This window comes from Aulonocara sp. 'chitande type north' Nkhata Bay, linkage group LG13, assembly GCF_057382095.1.
Source record: "Aulonocara sp. 'chitande type north' Nkhata Bay isolate Kocher_YH1m ecotype deep benthic linkage group LG13, A_spYH_male_GT1.1, whole genome shotgun sequence".
In the NCBI taxonomy this organism is placed as follows: Eukaryota; Metazoa; Chordata; class Actinopteri; order Cichliformes; family Cichlidae; genus Aulonocara; species Aulonocara sp. 'chitande type north' Nkhata Bay.
Genome location: NC_141356.1, coordinates 31,254,569 through 31,277,834, shown reverse-complemented (window position 1 = coordinate 31,277,834; position 23,266 = coordinate 31,254,569). Strand labels below are relative to the sequence as shown.

Sequence of the window (23,266 nt, the reverse complement as noted above, 5' to 3'; positions counted from 1 at the left end):
ATAATTTTCAGAGGAGCTTTTCCTCCTTGCTTGGCATCAACTGTGAGTTCACTGGGTTTTCCAACAGCCAGACCACTGCTCTGTAGGCCTGGACCGTGCGCCTTAACCTAGAGAAAACTATTTTAAACAAACAATTAAAAAAGGAACAAGTCAAAGATCTACTATAGCCAAAAGATCATTTACAGACTATAGCGCTGTGAAAAAAACATTTGCCTCCTTTCTGATTTCGTATCTTGTTCCATATTTGTCACACTTACACGTTTCAGATCAATAAATTTTAATATTAGACAAGAATGTCTAATATTAAACGGCAGTTTTCAAGGGGAAAAAGCTATCCAAACATACTTGGTCCTATATGAAAAAGTAATTGCACCGAATTAAATAAATTCTAACAACAGCTTATCAAGTTTAAAGGCGCTTCTGCTGTTTAACACGACCTCTGCTAGTTTCCTCTTTCTGGCGCAAAGCGGGAGATAAACAAGCAAGAGAGACGGGACTTGTGGCAGAAACGCCGATCAGCTGATCATTGATCAGTTTCATGATTGAAGTAGCAGCAGGAGAGGGAGAACGAGAGAAGAAGAGGCAGCTGTGCAGCAAAGACACAGAATAACTCCAGCTTTTTGTCTTTTTTATATTGTAGCTGAAGTACGGGACAAATCGAGTTTATTTTCAGCTCAATACAAAACGCATAATATTAACTCTGAATACCAGAGGATTCCGTTTTTTATGGCACGGTTGGCAACTCTACTAACTAACCATATGAATAAAATAAAGTTCACCAGTAACATCATAGCACCCACCCAACTGTACAGAAACTCCATCATGCTAGCTAGTACACAGTACGAGTTATTGTAACTGACTGTAGCACAACGTTAGCACAAGTTAGCACAAGGAAAATAAACTCCACCTAAACTTGGTCTGACCCAGATAGACTGCAGGTCATAACTTCTTACCTGAAGCTCATTTCACCTGACAGTCGGACTGGCGGCCGCCTTGGGTCTCTCCACCTCCAGTCCTTTCCCCCATCCACCTGCTGGCCTCCACCACTTGCTAATTTGACTGAATGTGTGAAAGCTCCACCATAGCCACTACCAAACAACTGAGTTCTTTTTACACGTCTGCCAGCATCTGTCCAATCCGCCACCTTTCACTGTTTACACGGTTAGGAAAAAAAGACGACGACAACAACAACAAAACATTGGGCCATTTAAAAGGCAAAATTAGCATCGGCCCACCGGGCAAATGGCCGGTATACCCGATGCCCCACAGACAGACTGAGGCCCCGCCGCTATTTTTGAGTGCAAAAATGTGTGGTCTCCAGCTAATGGAAAAGGCTGATCGCACGATGTGCGCGTAGTGCTCTTTAAATAGAACAATTTGCCCCATTCTCTTCGCCCGTCATGTGGCCACATGTGGCGGGCTAGCAGGCTAGCAACATACAGGCCCGGGTTCGAGCCCTCGGCTCACTTCCCTCTGTATGTTCACCTGCTAGGGGGAGGTCCAGGCGGGCGATCTTGGAGTGAAAATTCCAAGGGATGACCCCTCGTAGCCTGGGCTTCCCCTGACTCTTTGCTTTGCTTTGCTTTTTTTCTTTTACCTGCCAGCAACAAACACACCTCCTTGTTGTCATGGCTACCAACGACCACTCTTCTTGTGCCAACAAGTCATTGCCTGACAAAACATTATTTCCTATGTTTCCCTGGCTTTTTTGCCTTTTTTATTTCTTGTGTTTTAGACAAAAAGAAAAGAAAAAGATCTACAGATTCAGGCTTTTCTTTACCTGTGGTAGTCGGGTAGAATGACGTCACTGACACTATTTAATATGAAAACAAACTTTCTCAAACAAAAAACAAAAACAAAAAAGGAGTGGGTCGGTGTGTCATCTTTACCGAGCACCATACATGTTTTGCTTCACATTCAAATTATTATTTTTCCTTTTCAAAAATAATTCAGAGAGAAAAAAAACAGAGAAGTCAAATATATCAAATTTGCACGAATCCTCTAGTGAAGGTGCCTCCTCCTTCTGACCTTAGGGTAACTAATTTCTCAGACAGTGACATGACAGTGCGCTGGGAAGCTGCAGCTGATGATGATGTTTCTTACCTCACTAAGTGGAGGCGACCTGAGACAGGTGGGGAAGAACTATTGGATTGTTGGAGTACATATTATGAAGTAAAAAAAATACAATATCTCAATAAACTGTTGTCCTGTGTCTTAAGGAGTATGAGATATCACTGTCTGCACTCTATGGAGATGGAGCTCAGAGTGAAGCTGTGGCCATACGCTACAGCACCTGTGAGTCACACATTTTCTGATCCTGAACGTTTGTCAAACTCAGGAGGGGAGAGCCTGAAACCATTTACCTAAGTGACATTAGCAGCAGTGTTCAGCCTAAAAAATAGACAAGTTAAAAGTCATGCATCCATATTATTTGTTTATTTATTAAATTATTTTCGAGACACTGTTAGTTGTTAGAAGCCAGTGTTTTAATGACAGGACATATATGACAGTAATGAGACAACCTAAGATATCCAAGATTAGCACAAAAACACAAATAGAATCACAGAAAGCGTGTTTCTCTCCCGTTAGTCTTTAGGCCCAGTTACCTTTTACTTTTCTGTGGTCAGAAGCCCTTCATGTCAAATTCTGTCTCTATGTACAATATAGCATTACTAATACAAGAACCTGTATGTAAATGAACTTCATTGTGTAATTGATGGCAGTTCTCAAAGTACTAGTCACTTAAAGGTTAAATTTCACATCGAAATTCTCATATTATATTCTATTTGAATGTTTAAAAAGAAAAATATCACAGTATTTATGCTTTCACTGAGCATATACCTGCATCAATGATGAACTCTCAAGGCTGAAAAGTCCTGGCTTTGGTCAGCCACGGTCCACTCACACGCACACGTCACCAATCCCTGACTGCTTGATCATAACAGCAATTGGGCTGCTGGGAACATGACGGGCGTTCTTCTTGATGTTAACAAGGTGCTCACCAATCTCCCTGGGAACAAACGAGATTCCTAAGACAGACAGACAAAACAGATGTTAACAACGCTTATTCTTGTGTGTGCATGCAGCCCGTTTCAGTTGCTCCTGCTTCTTTCTCCACGCTTTAACTTTTATTACTTTCCCCCTCTGTCTTTTACTTAAGGGTTAATAAAGTATTTGGATTCTGATGAGTCTCGTTGTTTAGCAAACTTCTCACTTATCAGATGGACACTCACCAATGTGAGCCTTACGCAGCATCTTCAGCAGGCAGGGCTCCTCTGGGCCTGAGGGTGTTGTAAGAGGGGCTGTCAGCTGGCTGAGGTCACGCTCTCCTATGTCCAGTGGAATATCTGCAGCAGAGCCCGCCTTCAGTGAAGTATGTTGGCTGGAAGGCTTTGAGGCCCGTCTTTGCCACTCCAGGGTCAGAGACCTTCACCTTGTTTGGATGACAGCCTGCTCCGACATTCATCTGTGGGCACAAACACCAAAACTCAAGAGACTTTTCAGTGAGAAGAAAAGGCAAACCTTGCATGCCAGAGTGAAAGTGAGAGAGTGTGTGAGTGCATACTCACCCTGAATGGACTCTCAGGGATGTTAGCGTCTCCCCAGGAGACCATCACAGTGTGCTTCACAGGCTTACGTGGGGTGTAGGTGCAGGTGTATGTGCTGCTGCTATTATCCTTAACCTGGACATCCACAGAATTGACTTCACCATCCTGTGCAGAAGACAAGGGATTATAGTTCAATCAGATTTAACACACTGTATTTTTCGGACCATAAGGCGCACTGTCGATGAACAGGTCTGGTTTCATACATGAGGCGCACTGGACTATAAAACGCATTAAGCGAAACAAAACAGCCAGATAAGTCAAACTTTACTCAACTCTTTCTTCTTGCTTCCTCCACTTCCGTACCATTGATTCATTATTATTGAAATCTCTCGCAGCTGCTCTATTCTCATGTTCTACTGCGTGACTGACAGCCTTGAGTTTGAAATCCGCTTCGTCAGCATGTCTCTTAACAGGTGGCATTTTGGGGTCATGATCCACACACAATACAGTAATATTATGTTGCAGCACAGTACGTATCACTCCGCCAGGCTCCTGACTACGTAGCCGTAATGCTCCGACAATCCATCAAGCGGTGCGACTTCGTAGCTTACCAAAGTCGTACTAAAACATTTTTTGACAGATTTTTAAGCGCCGTGTATTACATAAAATCGGTTCAAGGTCAGTAAGCACAACCACAATTCATACATAAGGCGCACTGTCGATTTTTGAGATAATTAAAGGATTTTAAGTGCGACTCATAGTCCGAAAAATACGGTACATACAATATATTTAACATATTTGTGATCATATACAAAGCCAGATATACCTGGGCTATAATTTTCAGAGGAGCTTTTCCTCCTTGCTTGGCATCAACTGTGAGTTCACTGGGTTTTCCAACAGCCAGACCACTGCTCTGTAGGCCTGGACCGTGCGCCTTAACCTAGAGAAAACTATTTTAAACAAACAATTAAAAAAGGAACAAGTCAAAGATCTACTATAGCCAAAAGATCATTTACAGACTATAGCGCTGTGAAAAAACATTTGCCTCCTTTCTGATTTCGTATCTTGTTCCATATTTGTCACACTTACACGTTTCAGATCAATAAATTTTAATATTAGACAAGAATGTCTAATATTAAACGGCAGTTTTCAAGGGGAAAAAGCTATCCAAACATACTTGGTCCTATATGAAAAAGTAATTGCACCGAATTAAATAAATTCTAACAACAGCTTATCAAGTTTAAAGGCGCTTCTGCTGTTTAACACGACCTCTGCTAGTTTCCTCTTTCTGGCGCAAAGCGGGAGATAAACAAGCAAGAGAGACGGGACTTGTGGCAGAAACGCCGATCAGCTGATCATTGATCAGTTTCATGATTGAAGTAGCAGCAGGAGAGGGAGAACGAGAGAAGAAGAGGCAGCTGTGCAGCAAAGACACAGAATAACTCCAGCTTTTTGTCTTTTTTATATTGTAGCTGAAGTACGGGACAAATCGAGTTTATTTTCAGCTCAATACAAAACGCATAATATTAACTCTGAATACCAGAGGATTCCGTTTTTTATGGCACGGTTGGCAACTCTACTAACTAACCATATGAATAAAATAAAGTTCACCAGTAACATCATAGCACCCACCCAACTGTACAGAAACTCCATCATGCTAGCTAGTACACAGTACGAGTTATTGTAACTGACTGTAGCACAACGTTAGCACAAGTTAGCACAAGGAAAATAAACTCCACCTAAACTTGGTCTGACCCAGATAGACTGCAGGTCATAACTTCTTACCTGAAGCTCATTTCACCTGACAGTCGGACTGGCGGCCGCCTTGGGTCTCTCCACCTCCAGTCCTTTCCCCCATCCACCTGCTGGCCTCCACCACTTGCTAATTTGACTGAATGTGTGAAAGCTCCACCATAGCCACTACCAAACAACTGAGTTCTTTTTACACGTCTGCCAGCATCTGTCCAATCCGCCACCTTTCACTGTTTACACGGTTAGGAAAAAAAGACAAGGACAACAACAACAACAACAAAACATTGGGCCATTTAAAAGGCAAAATTAGCATCGGCCCACCGGGCAAATGGCCGGTATACCCGATGCCCCACAGACAGACTGAGGCCCCGCCGCTACTTTTGAGTGCAAAAATGTGTGGTCTCCAGCTAATGGAAAAGGCTGATCGCACGATGTGCGCGTAGTGCTCTTTAAATAGAACAATTTGCCCCATTCTCTTCGCCCGTCATGTGGCCACATGTGGCGGGCTAGCAGGCTAGCAACATGCAGGCTAGCAACATACAGGCCCGGGTTCGAGCCCTCGGCTCACTTCCCTCTGTATGTTCACCTGCTAGGGGGAGGTCCAGGCGGGCGATCTTGGAGTGAAAATTCCAAGGGATGACCCCTCGTAGCCTGGGCTTCCCCTGACTTTTTGCTTTGCTTTGCTTTTTTTCTTTTACCTGCCAGCAACAAACACACCTCCTTGTTGTCATGGCTACCAACGACCACTCTTCTTGTGCCAACAAGTCATTGCCTGACAAAACATTATTTCCTATGTTTCCCTGGCTTTTTTGCCTTTTTTATTTCTTGTGTTTTAGACAAAAAGAAAAGAAAAAGATCTACAGATTCAGGCTTTTCTTTACCTGTGGTAGTCGGGTAGAATGACGTCACTGACACTATTTAATATGAAAACAAACTTTCTCAAACAAAAAACAAAAACAAAAAAGGAGTGGGTCGGTGTGTCATCTTTACCGAGCACCATACATGTTTTGCTTCACATTCAAATTATTATTTTTCCTTTTCAAAAATAATTCAGAGAGAAAAAAACAGAGAAGTCAAATATATCAAATTTGCACGAATCCTCTAGTGAAGGTGCCTCCTCCTTCTGACCTTAGGGTAACTAATTTCTCAGACAGTGACATGACAGTGCGCTGGGAAGCTGCAGCTGATGATGATGTTTCTTACCTCACTAAGTGGAGGCGACCTGAGACAGGTGGGGAAGAACTATTGGATTGTTGGAGTACATATTATGAAGTAAAAAAAATACAATATCTCAATAAACTGTTGTCCTGTGTCTTAAGGAGTATGAGATATCACTGTCTGCACTCTATGGAGATGGAGCTCAGAGTGAAGCTGTGGCCATACGCTACAGCACCTGTGAGACAGACAGACAAAACAGATGTTAACAACGCTTATTCTTGTGTGTGCATGCAGCCCGTTTCAGTTGCTCCTGCTTCTTTCTCCACGCTTTAACTTTTATTACTTTCCCCCTCTGTCTTTTACTTAAGGGTTAATAAAGTATTTGGATTCTGATGAGTCTCGTTGTTTAGCAAACTTCTCACTTATCAGATGGACACTCACCAATGTGAGCCTTACGCAGCATCTTCAGCAGGCAGGGCTCCTCTGGGCCTGAGGGTGTTGTAAGAGGGGCTGTCAGCTGGCTGAGGTCACGCTCTCCTATGTCCAGTGGAATATCTGCAGCAGAGCCCGCCTTCAGTGAAGTATGTTGGCTGGAAGGCTTTGAGGCCCGTCTTTGCCACTCCAGGGTCAGAGACCTTCACCTTGTTTGGATGACAGCCTGCTCCGACATTCATCTGTGGGCACAAACACCAAAACTCAAGAGACTTTTCAGTGAGAAGAAAAGGCAAACCTTGCATGCCAGAGTGAAAGTGAGAGAGTGTGTGAGTGCATACTCACCCTGAATGGACTCTCAGGGATGTTAGCGTCTCCCCAGGAGACCATCACAGTGTGCTTCACAGGCTTACGTGGGGTGTAGGTGCAGGTGTATGTGCTGCTGCTATTATCCTTAACCTGGACATCCACAGAATTGACTTCACCATCCTGTGCAGAAGACAAGGGATTATAGTTCAATCAGATTTAACACACCGTATTTTTCGGACCATAAGGCGCACTGTCGATGAACAGGTCTGGTTTCATACATGAGGCGCACTGGACTATAAAACGCATTAAGCGAAACAAAACAGCCAGATAAGTCAAACTTTACTCAACTCTTTCTTCTTGCTTCCTCCACTTCCGTACCATTGATTCATTATTATTGAAATCTCTCGCAGCTGCTCTATTCTCATGTTCTACTGCGTGACTGACAGCCTTGAGTTTGAAATCCGCTTCGTCAGCATGTCTCTTAACAGGTGGCATTTTGGGGTCATGATCCACACACAATACAGTAATATTATGTTGCAGCACAGTACGTATCACTCCGCCAGGCTCCTGACTACGTAGCCGTAATGCTCCGACAATCCATCAAGCGGTGCGACTTCGTAGCTTACCAAAGTCGTACTAAAACATTTTTTGACAGATTTTTAAGCGCCGTGTATTACATAAAATCGGTTCAAGGTCAGTAAGCACAACCACAATTCATACATAAGGCGCACTGTCGATTTTTGAGATAATTAAAGGATTTTAAGTGCGACTCATAGTCCGAAAAATACGGTACATACAATATATTTAACATATTTGTGATCATATACAAAGCCAGATATACCTGGGCTATAATTTTCAGAGGAGCTTTTCCTCCTTGCTTGGCATCAACTGTGAGTTCACTGGGTTTTCCAACAGCCAGACCACTGCTCTGTAGGCCTGGACCGTGCGCCTTAACCTAGAGAAAACTGTTTTAAACAAACAATTAAAAAAGGAACAAGTCAAAGATCTACTATAGCCAAAAGATCATTTACAGACTATAGCGCTGTGAAAAAATATTTGCCTCCTTTCTGATTTCGTATCTTGTTCCATATTTGTCACACTTACACGTTTCAGATCAATAAATTTTAATATTAGACAAGAATGTCTAATATTAAACGGCAGTTTTCAAGGGGAAAAAGCTATCCAAACATACTTGGTCCTATATGAAAAAGTAATTGCACCGAATTAAATAAATTCTAACAACAGCTTATCAAGTTTAAAGGCGCTTCTGCTGTTTAACACGACCTCTGCTAGTTTCCTCTTTCTGGCGCAAAGCGGGAGATAAACAAGCAAGAGAGACGGGACTTGTGGCAGAAACGCCGATCAGCTGATCATTGATCAGTTTCATGATTGAAGTAGCAGCAGGAGAGGGAGAACGAGAGAAGAAGAGGCAGCTGTGCAGCAAAGACACAGAATAACTCCAGCTTTTTGTCTTTTTTATATTGTAGCTGAAGTACAGGACAAATCGAGTTTATTTTCAGCTCAATACAAAACGCATAATATTAACTCTGAATACCAGAGGATTCCGTTTTTTATGGCACGGTTGGCAACTCTACTAACTAACCATATGAATAAAATAAAGTTCACCAGTAACATCATAGCACCCACCCAACTGTACAGAAACTCCATCATGCTAGCTAGTACACAGTACGAGTTATTGTAACTGACTGTAGCACAACGTTAGCACAAGTTAGCACAAGGAAAATAAACTCCACCTAAACTTGGTCTGACCCAGATAGACTGCAGGTCATAACTTCTTACCTGAAGCTCATTTCACCTGACAGTCGGACTGGCGGCCGCCTTGGGTCTCTCCACCTCCAGTCCTTTCCCCCATCCACCTGCTGGCCTCCACCACTTGCTAATTTGACTGAATGTGTGAAAGCTCCACCATAGCCACTACCAAACAACTGAGTTCTTTTTACACGTCTGCCAGCATCTGTCCAATCCGCCACCTTTCACTGTTTACACGGTTAGGAAAAAAAGACGAGGACAACAACAACAACAACAAAACATTGGGCCATTTAAAAGGCAAAATTAGCATCGGCCCACCGGGCAAATGGCCGGTATACCCGATGCCCCACAGACAGACTGAGGCCCCGCCGCTATTTTTGAGTGCAAAAATGTGTGGTCTCCAGCTAATGGAAAAGGCTGATCGCACGATGTGCGCGTAGTGCTCTTTAAATAGAACAATTTGCCCCATTCTCTTCGCCCGTCATGTGGCCACATGTGGCGGGCTAGCAGGCTAGCAACATACAGGCCCGGGTTCGAGCCCTCGGCTCACTTCCCTCTGTATGTTCACCTGCTAGGGGGAGGTCCAGGCGGGCGATCTTGGAGTGAAAATTCCAAGGGATGACCCCTCGTAGCCTGGGCTTCCCCTGACTTTTTGCTTTGCTTTTTTTCTTTTACCTGCCAGCAACAAACACACCTCCTTGTTGTCATGGCTACCAACGACCACTCTTCTTGTGCCAACAAGTCATTGCCTGACAAAACATTATTTCCTATGTTTCCCTGGCTTTTTTGCCTTTTTTATTTCTTGTGTTTTAGACAAAAAGAAAAGAAAAAGATCTACAGATTCAGGCTTTTCTTTACCTGTGGTAGTCGGGTAGAATGACGTCACTGACACTATTTAATATGAAAACAAACTTTCTCAAACAAAAAACAAAAACAAAAAAGGAGTGGGTCGGTGTGTCATCTTTACCGAGCACCATACATGTTTTGCTTCACATTCAAATTATTATTTTTCCTTTTCAAAAATAATTCAGAGAGAAAAAAACAGAGAAGTCAAGTATATCAAATTTGCACGAATTCCACAGGCCGGCAGGTGGCGCAGAGCATTTGCTGGTGTTGTGCCTAAAAGTGATTGTCTGCCAGAAAGTGATTGCCGTCCGCGGGAGCGTGCGCAGCTGCTTAAAGCTGCAGCGCCCAGATTACTTGCGTTTCCAGCTACTTCCGTGCAACTGATATAACGTGGGGCGAAAAAAACCCCCAAACACATTTATACCTTTGTTGTTAGGCAAAGGTATGCATTTATGGAGCTTTAACGTTTCTTGCATATCTTGTAACCGAATTATGACGTTTATCAGAAGGTTCCTTTCAGTGAGTAGCGCAGTCACGAATGACTACATGCATCATGATGGAATAATTAATCCCTACAGGTTTAGTATGTCTACCATAGCTGGACTGGCCATCGGCCCACCGGGCATGATGCTAACTTTTTCATTTTAAATGGCCCAATGTTTTGTTGTTGTCTTTTTTCCCTAACCGTGTAAACAGTGAAAGGTGGCGGATTGGACAGATGCTGGCAGACGTGTAAAAAGAACTCAGTTGTTTGGTAGTGGCTATGGTGGAGCTTTCACACATTCAGTCAAATTAGCAAGTGGTGGAGGCCAGCAGGTGGATGGGGGAAAGGACTGGAGGTGGAGAGACCCAAGGCGGCCGCCAGTCCGACTGTCAGGTGAAATGAGCTTCAGGTAAGAAGTTATGACCTGCAGTCTATCTGGGTCAGACCAAGTTTAGGTGGAGTTTATTTTCCTTGTGCTAACTTGTGCTAACGTTGTGCTACAGTCAGTTACAATAACTCGTACTGTGTACTAGCTAGCATGATGGAGTTTCTGTACAGTTGGGTGGGTGCTATGATGTTACTGGTGAACTTTATTTTATTCATATGGTTAGTTAGTAGAGTTGCCAACCGTGCCATAAAAAACGGAATCCTCTGGTATTCAGAGTTAATATTATGCGTTTTGTATTGAGCTGAAAATAAACTCGATTTGTCCCGTACTTCAGCTACAATATAAAAAAGACAAAAAGCTGGAGTTATTCTGTGTCTTTGCTGCACAGCTGCCTCTTCTTCTCTCGTTCTCCCTCTCCTGCTGCTACTTCAATCATGAAACTGATCAATGATCAGCTGATCGGCGTTTCTGCCACAAGTCCCGTCTCTCTTGCTTGTTTATCTCCCGCTTTGCGCCAGAAAGAGGAAACTAGCAGAGGTCGTGTTAAACAGCAGAAGCGCCTTTAAACTTGATAAGCTGTTGTTAGAATTTATTTAATTCGGTGCAATTACTTTTTCATATAGGACCAAGTATGTTTGGATAGCTTTTTCCCCTTGAAAACTGCCGTTTAATATTAGACATTCTTGTCTAATATTAAAATTTATTGATCTGAAACGTGTAAGTGTGACAAATATGGAACAAGATACGAAATCAGAAAGGAGGCAAATATTTTTTCACAGCGCTATAGTCTGTAAATGATCTTTTGGCTATAGTAGATCTTTGACTTGTTCCTTTTTTAATTGTTTGTTTAAAATAGTTTTCTCTAGGTTAAGGCGCACGGTCCAGGCCTACAGAGCAGTGGTCTGGCTGTTGGAAAACCCAGTGAACTCACAGTTGATGCCAAGCAAGGAGGAAAAGCTCCTCTGAAAATTATAGCCCAGGTATATCTGGCTTTGTATATGATCACAAATATGTTAAATATATTGTATGTACCGTATTTTTCGGACTATGAGTCGCACTTAAAATCCTTTAATTATCTCAAAAATCGACAGTGCGCCTTATGTATGAATTGTGGTTGTGCTTACTGACCTTGAACCGATTTTATGTAATACACGGCGCTTAAAAATCTGTCAAAAAATGTTTTAGTACGACTTTGGTAAGCTATGAAGTCGCACCGCTTGATGGATTGTCGGAGCATTACGGCTACGTAGTCAGGAGCCTGGCGGAGTGATACGTACTGTGCTGCAACATAATATTACTGTATTGTGTGTGGATCATGACCCCAAAATGCCACCTGTTAAGAGACATGCTGACGAAGCGGATTTCAAACTCAAGGCTGTCAGTCACGCAGTAGAACATGAGAATAGAGCAGCTGCGAGAGATTTCAATAATAATGAATCAATGGTACGGAAGTGGAGGAAGCAAGAAGAAAGAGTTGAGTAAAGTTTGACTTATCTGGCTGTTTTGTTTCGCTTAATGCGTTTTATAGTCCAGTGCGCCTCATGTATGAAACCAGACCTGTTCATCGACAGTGCGCCTTATGGTCCGAAAAATACAGTGTGTTAAATCTGATTGAACTATAATCCCTTGTCTTCTGCACAGGATGGTGAAGTCAATTCTGTGGATGTCCAGGTTAAGGATAATAGCAGCAGCACATACACCTGCACCTACACCCCACGTAATGATCAGCTGATCGGCGTTTCTCTCTTGCTTGTTTATAGAATAGAATACTTTTATTTGTCAATTTCTTCAAATGTACTTGCCATACAAAGGAATTGAAATTACGTTTTACACTGTCCCATGCGTAGACATTGACAACAATAAGGTGCAGATGCACAACAAAAACAGCCCTAACAATAAGGTAATAAATAGTAATATAATAATATAAATAGTGCTAAAATAAATACTAAAAAAAAATATATAGCAGCAGGTGTGTGCAATTGCAATGCAAGTCAGGAATGTTTTCAGTTCTTGGTTCAGAGAGTGTTTCCTTGTTGGAGAGTGTGCGTGGGTGGGGGGGGGGGAGTAGAGTCCAATCTGTCTTCCTATACTGATACTCCTATATTATCTCCCGCTTTGCGCCAGAAAGAGGAAACTAGCGGAGGTCGTGTTAAACAGCAGAAGCGCCTTTAAACTTGATCAGCTGTTGTTAGAATTTATTTAATATCACTTTCTAGTAACAGCTGATGTTTGTTGGAGCCACAGCTGTAAAAGCTGCTGGCCATGATATCGGTTTGGTTATCTGGTGAGAGGGAAACATGAAGATGAAACCAGGAGATGTCCTTACTGAATCATCAGCGCTGAACAGATTATTCTCATTTAAAATTTCTAGCTTTCAACAAATAATTATTTGAATCTTACAACCAAAGTTTTCATCCGATGTCAAATTTATAGAAATCCATTATTGTACATAGTAAGTTTTTTTCAGGGTCCCAACATAATTTCTTCAGAAGAAAGTACTGTACATGATGCCAGTATTTTCCCACATTTTCTAGATACTGTACTAGTACTTTGTGTAAAATGCCATCGAAAAGTCAGTTAAGTTTTATTCTTTCTCACCTGTCTTTCTGTCTCCTTTCACTTTTAAAAGGTTGCCATGTTAGAAAAAATATTTTGCCCTGCCATGCTGTTTATTGATGTGGTAAATAAATAGTTTATGAAAATATCACTAAATCTGTCATTTATTATTTTTAATATTCAGTAATGGTCATGTCTCACCTCTAGTCTTCTCTGTCTTAATTTCAGGTTTCCACCATATGTTGTAGATAGTTCAGGAAGTTAACTCAACCAAGCAGTCTTTGGGTTTCAGCTAAGTACTGTTTAGAATACCAGAATAGGGAGGATGGTGTAGGTTTAAGTTTATTAGATTGATACATATGTACCAACAAGACAGTGTACATCACTGTCACAACGACGTTTGTTTTCATTCAAAGGCTTTATGGTTTTTCCTATAATACCTGGTGGGCCGGTCTCTAGTCAAAATGCCCGGGCTGATTTTTTGTCCCAGTCCAGCCCTGATGTCTACTCTTGTTGTTCATATTTGTTATAAGACTGTCGAATAGTAGTTAAAACAATAAAGACCTATTGTGCCAGTATCACCATGACTCTTTCTTGTTTAACGACTGAACATGGCATTTTAGCGCTACCAAAAAATGATTGTGGCCTATAACTTGTCACTGAAACAATATTTCGGCTTCAAACTTGTTGGATATATTCCAGAAGGGTTACATGTGATATATTATATCCCAAAAACTCTCCAAGAACTGCTGAATAACTTGTTCAGGAACAATAAAACTGATAATATGCAATTTCCAACCTGCCAAAAAGTGATTGCCGCCTATATCTTGTCACTGAAAAAATGTTTCTGCTTCAAAATTGTTGGATATCATCCAGAAGGGTTACACGTGACATATTATATCCCAAACACTCTCCAAGAACTGCTGAATAACTTTTAAAAGAACATTAATACCGATAATATGCCATTTTCAGCCTGCCAAAAAGTGATTGTGGACTATATCTTGTCACTGAAACAATATTTCTGCATCAAACTTGTTGGGTATCATCCAAAAGGGTTACATGTGACACATTATATCTCAAACAATCTCTAAGGACTGTTCAATAACTATTAAAGGACCATTAATACCCATAATATGCCATTTTCGACTTGCCAAAAAGTGACTGTGGACTATAACTTGTCACTGAAATACTATTTCTGCTTCAAACTTGGTGCATGTCATTCAGAAGGGTCATTGTTACGCCCCAGTCTAGGGGTACAGGGATGCAACATAGGTTTGGAAAATTGCCCCGCCCTGGTCCCCAAAACCATACACAGAGGGAAAACCAATCTCTTAGTGAATGGTGGTTTATTTTTCTACACTGCAAAAATGAAGCTCCGGGGTGAACAAAGGCCAAAATAACAAACAAAACAAGCTAAGTCAGGAGGAGGTGCTATCTAAACCCTATGTGAAATCAAACATCAAACAAAAGACAAGCGCTACACCTAACTCCCTAACTGAAATAAACAGGAGAAAACAGTGCAAGGAAAACAATAAGGCAGCTCACCCCTTCTGTTCCAGTGCTATTTACAATGTGCTATTTACAATGAAAACTAATGTACACACTATATACAGAACTCAGAAGGTCGCACAAATGTCTCAGGTTTTGGAGGCCAGGGCCAGGGTCAGGTCTGCTGCTGCTCCTGTCAGTGGCTGCCCCAGGACAACTGCTGGTGAGGGATTTTGAATGCGACCCATGATTGGCAGACCAATCGGCAGCCGTCTGCTCATCCACTCAGGGACCTGCAAAGACTTAAAGGCACAGACAAAGAAAACAACCACCAAAACAGATTATGGCCAGGGCCATAACAGTCATATGTCAAATATTACATCTCAAACAGTCCCTCAGAACTGCTAAATTACCATTAAGGGAACAATAAAACTGACAATATGCAATTTTCAACCTGCCAAAAAGTGATTGTGGACTATAACTTGTCACTGAAACAATATTTCTGCTTCAAACTTGTTGGATATCATCCAGAAGGGTTACATGTGACATATTATATCCCAAACACTCTCCAAGAACTGCTGAATAACTTTTAAAAGAACATTAATACCGATAATATGTCATTTTCAACCTGTGCATAAAAAGTCAAATTTCAAAAATGTTGTAATTCAAAAATAATACAAAAAAAGGATTAGGAACACCAAGTAATAGGAAAGACAAAACAACGGTAATAAAAATGTCATTCCAATACAGCACTTATTAATTGAAACGAAAACCAAAAACAAATAACAATTACATCCAATTAAAGAAGAAACCACCAGTTAAAATAAACTAACAAATAGACCAGAAACAGGGGGTACAGCGGAAGCTCAACACCAGTAAACCATGGAACAACATATATATTAATTCTTTGCATACAGTAACTATGCTAACATGTTAGGAAACACAAAATAATTGAATAATCCTACAAACAAATTGCAATCAAAGCTGAACTCTAATGTTGTGAACAACACAGAAACACACACAGCAACACGAACATAAATTAATGAATTAATAAACAAATAAACAACCAATAAATATTATAGGAGACAACGATACAAAACAAGAAACATTTCAAAAACATTGAAAAATTGACAGCGACCCTAACTTTCTGACCAGCATGCTTCACAAACAAATGGGCTTTTTTTTGGTCTTGCGGGGCTTCGTGGCACAGCCCCTGTGGTACCACCGTGGGTAAATCTTGCAGCCAGTATGAATTAGACAAAACAAGGTAACACGAGTATTTTGTTAAAAGTGTTATACAAATAAGTATGTAAATAACAATCTTGCAAAATACTAAATCCCTTTGAGGCAATAATAATTTTAGGTTACTTTACAAAAGTAAAAAGAAAAAAGTTTATTTTGTGACCCAGAAAGAGTAATATTTCAAACTCCGCCACTCTGTGTTCCTCCGCCACTGCCTCGTTTGAGTTTTTGGACGAAATGGATTCTGGGATATTGCATTTCGTCATTTCGAGCTGATTGCAGACCAGAACAGGCAATCAGATTTGTCCTTTTTTGTGCTCCTTTATGTCATCTGCACTTGTCTGTTTGTGACGTCTGCACTGTGCCGTGTTTTTGTTATTCAATAAATGCATTGCAAAAAAAAAAAACAAAAAAAAAACAGGCAATCAGATTTTTTTTGCATCCAAGTCTGTGATTGGCTGGTTTTGTGGCACAAATGTAACGGTGTACAGAAAGAGTTGAGCGTGCACAGGCAGAAATGTTGAGAGCGCAAGCAACACAATGTGAGCAAGCACAAGTGCAAAAACTGAGCGACAGGGGCTGCTATTGTGTGTGTGTTTAGATAATAGCAAACACTGAAATACATTTTTTGCACGCAGCAATGAATTTAGTTCACTCAAATTTACCTTTTCTTCGCTCAAAATAAATTTCTCCTCAAAATGCAACACTTGCACCTGCATTTTTTTTTACGTGCGCTCAGAATAGTGGCACAAAAATAACGCCATAGAAAGGAAGGGGCAGTGTATGTACAACATTCAAAGGAAAGGAGAAATAAGGAGGTGGTCATATCTAGAATAGGATTTGGACATACTGGTGTGAACACTACACTTTGATAAGGAAAGATAAAACAGGGAAATGTGACAACTGTGGAGAAGACGAAACGATAGAACATGTCATCTTACACTGTCAGAAGTGCAGGTGGAGAGATGATAACTGACCCAAAATCTCAGTAAGATAAAAATGAAACTAGATCTTATTTATTTACTGCAAAAGGACTCTAGAAGTAAAGGTTATCAGGCCTTATTCCAGTTTTTAAAAGAGGGTAAATTGTTTGGGAGGATTTTAGTTGTTGTTTTGTTGTTGTTGTTTTTTTGTTTTGTTTTGGGTTTTTTTTTTTTTTTGGGGGGGGGGGGGGGGGGGGGACGTTCCAGTTCACACTTCATACCAGTTGGTGGCGGTAATGCGCCATTCAGTTGTTTACCAACCGTCAATAAAATTTAGAAGAAGAAGAAGTCTAGACTTTCATGACGATTTCGCTGACACCCAATTGGCGCGCCTTGTGTCCGTTTGCCTCACAGGTACGTTGAAGCAATTATAATTAAAAAAAAAACTGCGCACGGGTGGATTTGTGACACTCACAACAGGCTGTGTATTTGCTTTTAACCAAGACGTTATTTGGCCGTGACAGTCAAACGTCCAACAGTTGAGCTAAGCGGCTATTGCTTTTGCTAGCTAACGTCGGCTAACGTTGAACACCAAAGATGTACACGAGTAACGCGAGATATATAACTTTGCAGGACTTCCGCGTTCGCGTATGCAGGCATGAGAGGGTTCTGTTTTGTTAACTGACCTGTTAAAGCTAACATGACATAGTAGTCTTTTTCAAAAAGCAACTGTATGGTAAGATTTGCTAATCCGCATTTTATATTATATTTGGGCTGGGTTTACCACATGTAAGCACTAGCGTATGCGGATTTTTATCTTGATTTTTTATGTGTCTTTGGCTAAACTTTGAGAAAAACGGTGTGGCTACGTTAGGTATATGTACCAATAAAACATCGAGCATCTTGACAACCGAAGCCGTAAACAGACCGTTTCTGTACCCTGTCTCCAAGACTTGTTTTAGAAGGTAATAATTAGTCCTGTTCATCGATAGAAACGCGCTTTATTTATGTTTGATTTCCGTCAGCCTGCTTCCCTTTCACAAAACACAGCCGAACTAGTGCGAGAGTGAAGATGAAGAGATCCAAAGGCGGTGGTGACGAGGAAGCTCCCCGGCATAATGGCTCAGCGGGCCGAAGGAAAGCAGACCAGCAGCAAAGTGACGGGGACGAGGGTGGCAGTGACATCGGCCCAGCCGACCTGCAAGACGACGACAATGACCAGGGCCTGAGGAGAGAAATAAGGAGCAAATACAGAGACCTCATCAGCTCAGTACAACGTGAGTGACTACAGGCCAGCAGGTTTGGGGATGGCCAAAGTTGTTGATTTGTATGTATTACAAACAAATCCTTGATGTGCTTTTCTTCTTGTTTTGTTTTTCAGAGAACAGGGAAGATATGCTGAGCCCTTCAAACAACAAACTAACAGAGGTTTTAGAGGAAGCAAACAAACTTTTTAAAGATGGTAGGTCTGATACATGTAAATGAATAACACATGCCAGCAGATCAATCCTTTATACTTTACATTTTTTTGGTTGGGTTTTGGTGGCAGTTCGACAAGCGAGAGAAGCAGCCCTGGATGCACAGCTCCTTGTTGTGGCTACAGACCTGGGGAAGGAGAAAGCCAGCCAGCTGTTCTCCGAGGGAACCGCTTTCGATCCCACTGCTTTTGCTGAGCATCTCGTGAGTATGATTACTGTATCATGTCTGTCCTTCAGTCACCTTGCACGAGTGGTCCATACAGACCTTGCAGTTTTGTACAGTTGCAGTATTTCTGTCTGGATTTGTAACTCGAGCTGCACATGCTTTTCTTTTACCTTAAGTTATGTATGGTTAAAAAAAGGCAAGGAGGGCAAAACAAAGCTGACAGGAGTTTGTTTAGTGGACTCATATGATGGCCAGACAAACCCCAGTAATCATGAATTGTTAAATATCTGTCTGTAGGGCTGTGTGATATGATTGAAATATATCAGATGATGAAATGAAAACATCTATCGTTTCATATTATACGCTATCATTTGTTTTGTGGTATCACAAAATACACTGTTTATGGCAATATTTTCTTAATTGTTTGGATGGTCATCGTGTGGATGCAGGCACAGAGAATACCAGCAGAAAGAGTATGGAGAGAGTTTACGGATGAGAAGCAAAAAAATAAACCTTAGACTCAAACATTAGAACAGGCTTTTACCCGCCACACGGCTTGTAAGAAATACAAAGGAAATGGTGGCCGTTACAACTTGTATCTAAAAATATATAGTTTAATGTACTGCCCAAACACTTGACTCCAACTGAAAAGTGAAAACACTTCACACAAGTCGAGTTGCTTGAGATTCACAGAATTTACAGAAAATGGTGGATGAGAAATGTCTTATATTGGGATATGAGTCATATGGCACAGCCCTATGTTTCTTTATGATGACGCGGTAGCTATAGCAGCTTTGTACTAGTTTTTTTCCTGCTCATTTAAGTGAGTTATACAGACACAAATACTAATAAATGTAGGAAAATGTGCGATTTTAACACAACTTCCAAAGCATCACATACTGCAGTGGTCATGTCTATGTTTCTCTACAGTTGTCTTTCATGGGTCTGAACCGACTAGAAGATGATGAAGACGAGCAGCAGAACACCGCTAATGGCTACCTGCCACAGGACGCCTGGCACCGATTGGCCAGGAGAGCAGAGTGCTGCTTTAGGACAGCACCCTCTTTCCACTACATGTGAGTGATTTAGCAAGTCTGTTTACTAGCTGGGACTGCAGTGCCAGGGTCTTTGCCTGCCAAATAAAAATAGACTGATGTTCTGTGAAGAAGCAAATTAATAACACAGAAATTTTCTTTCGACAAGCGCACGTGGTCTTCTGCCAGTCCATAAAAGTAGAATAAGTGGTTCCAGATTTGCTGCCAGCAATCAAAGCGTCCTTGAACAGCTCTTTGTCGTTTCCTAAAAACCTTCCTTTCTCTTATTTTTTTTTCTCTTCCACCGTTTGCTCCTCCTGTCTCATGGAGTGCAAATAACAAGTGCTTGAGTGATGCCAGGTTGTGTCGTTTGCTGTCATAGCCTGGGTATACTCAACTTTGTACTTTTGTCTCAAATGGCAAAACAAGTTTGTTGTTTCTACCTTTAACAGGAGGAGATTTCTTGCATATTTTACAAAGTATTTTGTGGTGTTGGAATTTCTTGGCTGTTGTTTATGCAGTCTGGGATTGTGTCATTGTTGTGCCTGCTGGGAAATGTAAACGCATGACACTGTTGTACCACTCACATCAGGTTGCGACACTTTTATATCGCATAAAAATTTATGCTGGTATATTATGGATGGTATGATGTGGCACCAAAATTATACTGCAGCAGGGTAATGCTTACTCAGTCATACTCTGGCTTTTGCAGTCATGTGATGCTATTTTGAGAATTTGATGCTGTACGATGACGTGAATAAGGTCCCAGTCACACAGTCAGCAACCCCCTGGCAACCAGCAGTCGTGATGGAGAGAGATGTGTATTTCCTGACCAGCTGGTGAATGGTTGCTGCCCGTCACATGGTGAAATTGGACACAAAGAGGTCTGCTGTTCTGCACAAATATCCTTCTTTTAATTGTTTTTCACTGGCAGATTGCTCCAGCTGCCTGTAGATTGCATGCAGGAAGCTTTTCTGTAGACACTTGCCAGCAACTCTCCGAGTGGTCATTTTTTTACTACCGCGATGGAGTTAGTTGGTGAGTGTTTGCAGACAAGTTGGTGTCTTCCATGGAAACTACAAAGCAATCTGCAGGACTAAAATGATCACAAGGAGGCTTTTGGTGTGGCACCCTCTTTATGGCTGATTCAACCTACCACTCACCAATCAGTCAGGGAAGACACATTTTTCCCTCCCTGGTGGCGGTGTCATGTCCAATATGGTGGACAACTCTCAACAATGTGAGCAAAATGTCATCAACGCAACCTCACCTGTGGATTTTACATATGAGAAGTTCTAAACAGAAGGCGCATTGTCAAATTATGGCATAAGATGGAATAACACAGTGGTTTTATGTGGATACGTTTTCTGATTTTCGTTTTTTTTTTTAAATTTCTCATCCCTCTGGTTCTTTGCAGGATGGGCTCGTTCTATGCAGAACCACCTCCCCCAAAACAAAGGATAGAACGGCAAAGAAAAGCACCCAGCAAAGAAGCCAAAAGGATAATGCCTACTCAGGTAACTGAAATGACACTTCCATGGCTGCTGTTACCTACATGTAGTTTAAGATAAATGTAGTAGCCACCCCGTCCCTGTTTCCATTTTCCACACATACACAAAGTTTCGCCACATTATCCACCACAATGTTGGTATTTGGACCAAATGATCCCTGTGAATCTTCTTCTGTTGATTTGGAACCCCTGGAAGTTTATTTTAAAGCTATTATTAGTGATCTTGATTTGAAGTTGGACAGTGATGTTAAATTAGACGGTAAATCAGAGCGGTCGTTAAGTCTAGTTTTCATCATTTAAGGCGATTGGCAACAGTCAATTTTTTTTCTTTCTAGGCAGCACTTTGAAACAGTGATCCATGCTTTTATTTCATCCCATCTGGATTACTGCAACTCTCTTTATGTGGGAGTCAGTGAGTCGCTACTCTTGCGCCTGCAGCTGGTTCAAAATGCGGCTGCACGAATGTTAACAGGAACTTGTAAAACAGAGCATATAACCCCTCTCCTGGCCTTACTTACTGGCTGATCGTATATTTTAAAGTTCAACTTTAATCTTTTCACAATCTTACCCCACCGTACCTCTCTGAGCTTCTTCACCCCTACACACTCTCAAGTCAGCTGACCAGCTGCTCCTGGAAGTACTGAGATCCACAAGGAATGTTAGGGGGACAGGGCCTTTTCTGTCGCTGCTTTAAATTATGGAATAACTTTCCCTTACATGTTAGAGAGGCCCCTTCACTGTAATCTTCATCTTTCAGTGCATATCTTGACTTTTTATTATCTAATTGTATTTCTTACAAATGAAATCAACAGATTTTTAAATTTATTTTTTTAATTTTGTGGACCTATCCCACTTATTCAGTGTGTCATTAAATGTCTTTTAGCTGAAGAAAATGGAAGAGTCGCAACAAGAAGCGACAGAAAAAGAAGTGGAAAGGATTCTGGGGTACCTGAAGAGTTATTACCAAGATGATCGTGAGTTTGAAGTCGACCTCAGAGACATCGCATGGCTGTGTAAACTATTAGTTGCTCACGTGTACTTTTTTCCCCTCTCCTTCTATCACAGCAACCTCACCAATATCATATTACGAGTTCGTCATTGACCCCAGCTCCTTTTCCCGGACAGTGGAGAACATCTTTCACACTTCTTTTCTGATCAGAGTAAGGAATTTACTAAAGATTTAAAGTGAACTCCAGTGCCTCCTGGTGACCATAAACAGGCATGACAGTTTCATTTGTGTTTCAGGATGGACTGGCAAGAATGTATCTTGATGAGGAGAAATTGCCATGTATAGGTGAGATGATGTGACACTTGTACTGTTCTGACTGGGGGATAGCATAGAAAATCCCTTGAGGTAAATAATGAAATAAAACAATGTTTTCATGTTTCAGCTCCTGTAGAGGAGGGGGAGGTGGAAGCCGGAGGTTCCACCAGCCGTAAACAGTGTATCCTCTCTATCAGCCCAAAGATATGGAAGGTTAGCAGGTTTTGGCCTGAAGTGCACATTAATTAAAAGCACGGTAGCTACAATCAAGATTTTGTTTTGTGCCTGTGATATTAATTGTAAAGTTTGCTTTGTCCTTCTCAGGAGCTCATAGATGCCTTCGACATCAAAGATTCAATTATTCGGCCTCCAAACACACAGAATGACTGACAGACTACACCATCTTCCCCACTGAAAAACCTAAACATTGTTCTTAAATGTTTTACTTAATAAAATTCAAGTGATGTGTTACAGTTTTATCAGTTGAGGTCAATGTATAATAATCGTTCTATTGCACATTTGTTTATTTTTTACTGTGTTTTAAGTTTGAATAATAAAAAAGAAATGAATAAAAGTTTTTTAAAATTATTTTATTGCAACTCTTGAATATTGATACACAAAAGCCTTAACATAATATGCTTCTGATAATCTGAGCTTTGACATAACACATTGGTAGAAATGAAGGTTCCATGACTGGCAATGATCAAACCGGATATTAGCACAAACATCTCACACTAACTCGCCATGGTGGTGGAAGATTTTTATTTCGGCTTGGTTAGCAGACACATGGCTTGGGTACCTTGGATTTACTCAGTTGACCTTGAACTTCATTGTGAGGTCATCTGTACAACAGTTAAGATTTAACCAACATGGGTAATGTAACAGGACAATGATCCCAAGCAAGCAGCAAGTATGCAA

General features: G+C 41.3%; 1 protein-coding gene across 3 annotated transcripts; it reads left to right on the top strand.

The window, feature by feature from the left end:
* Window positions 1-17,167: 17,167 nt before the first annotated feature.
* Window positions 17,168-22,922, top strand: nsmce4a (NSE4A component of SMC5/6 complex). Of its 3 annotated transcripts, none has more exons than XM_086259891.1 (11): window positions 17,168-17,310; window positions 17,922-18,173; window positions 18,278-18,358; window positions 18,446-18,576; window positions 19,471-19,616; window positions 20,992-21,091; window positions 21,968-22,058; window positions 22,150-22,244; window positions 22,330-22,378; window positions 22,476-22,561; window positions 22,673-22,922. In XM_086259891.1, exons 1-11 carry the CDS (start codon window positions 17,193-17,195, stop codon window positions 22,736-22,738), a joined length of 1,215 nt encoding a protein of 404 aa, XP_086116017.1. In that variant the 5' UTR covers window positions 17,168-17,192; the 3' UTR covers window positions 22,739-22,922. The 3 variants fall into 3 exon arrangements, with proteins under 3 accessions (XP_086116017.1, XP_086116019.1, XP_086116018.1); XM_086259893.1 differs by having other exon boundaries at window positions 17,169-17,310; window positions 17,947-18,173; XM_086259892.1 differs by lacking the exon at window positions 17,168-17,310 and adding an exon at window positions 17,385-17,861 and having other exon boundaries at window positions 17,947-18,173.
* The last annotated feature ends 344 nt before the right edge of the window (window positions 22,923-23,266 follow it).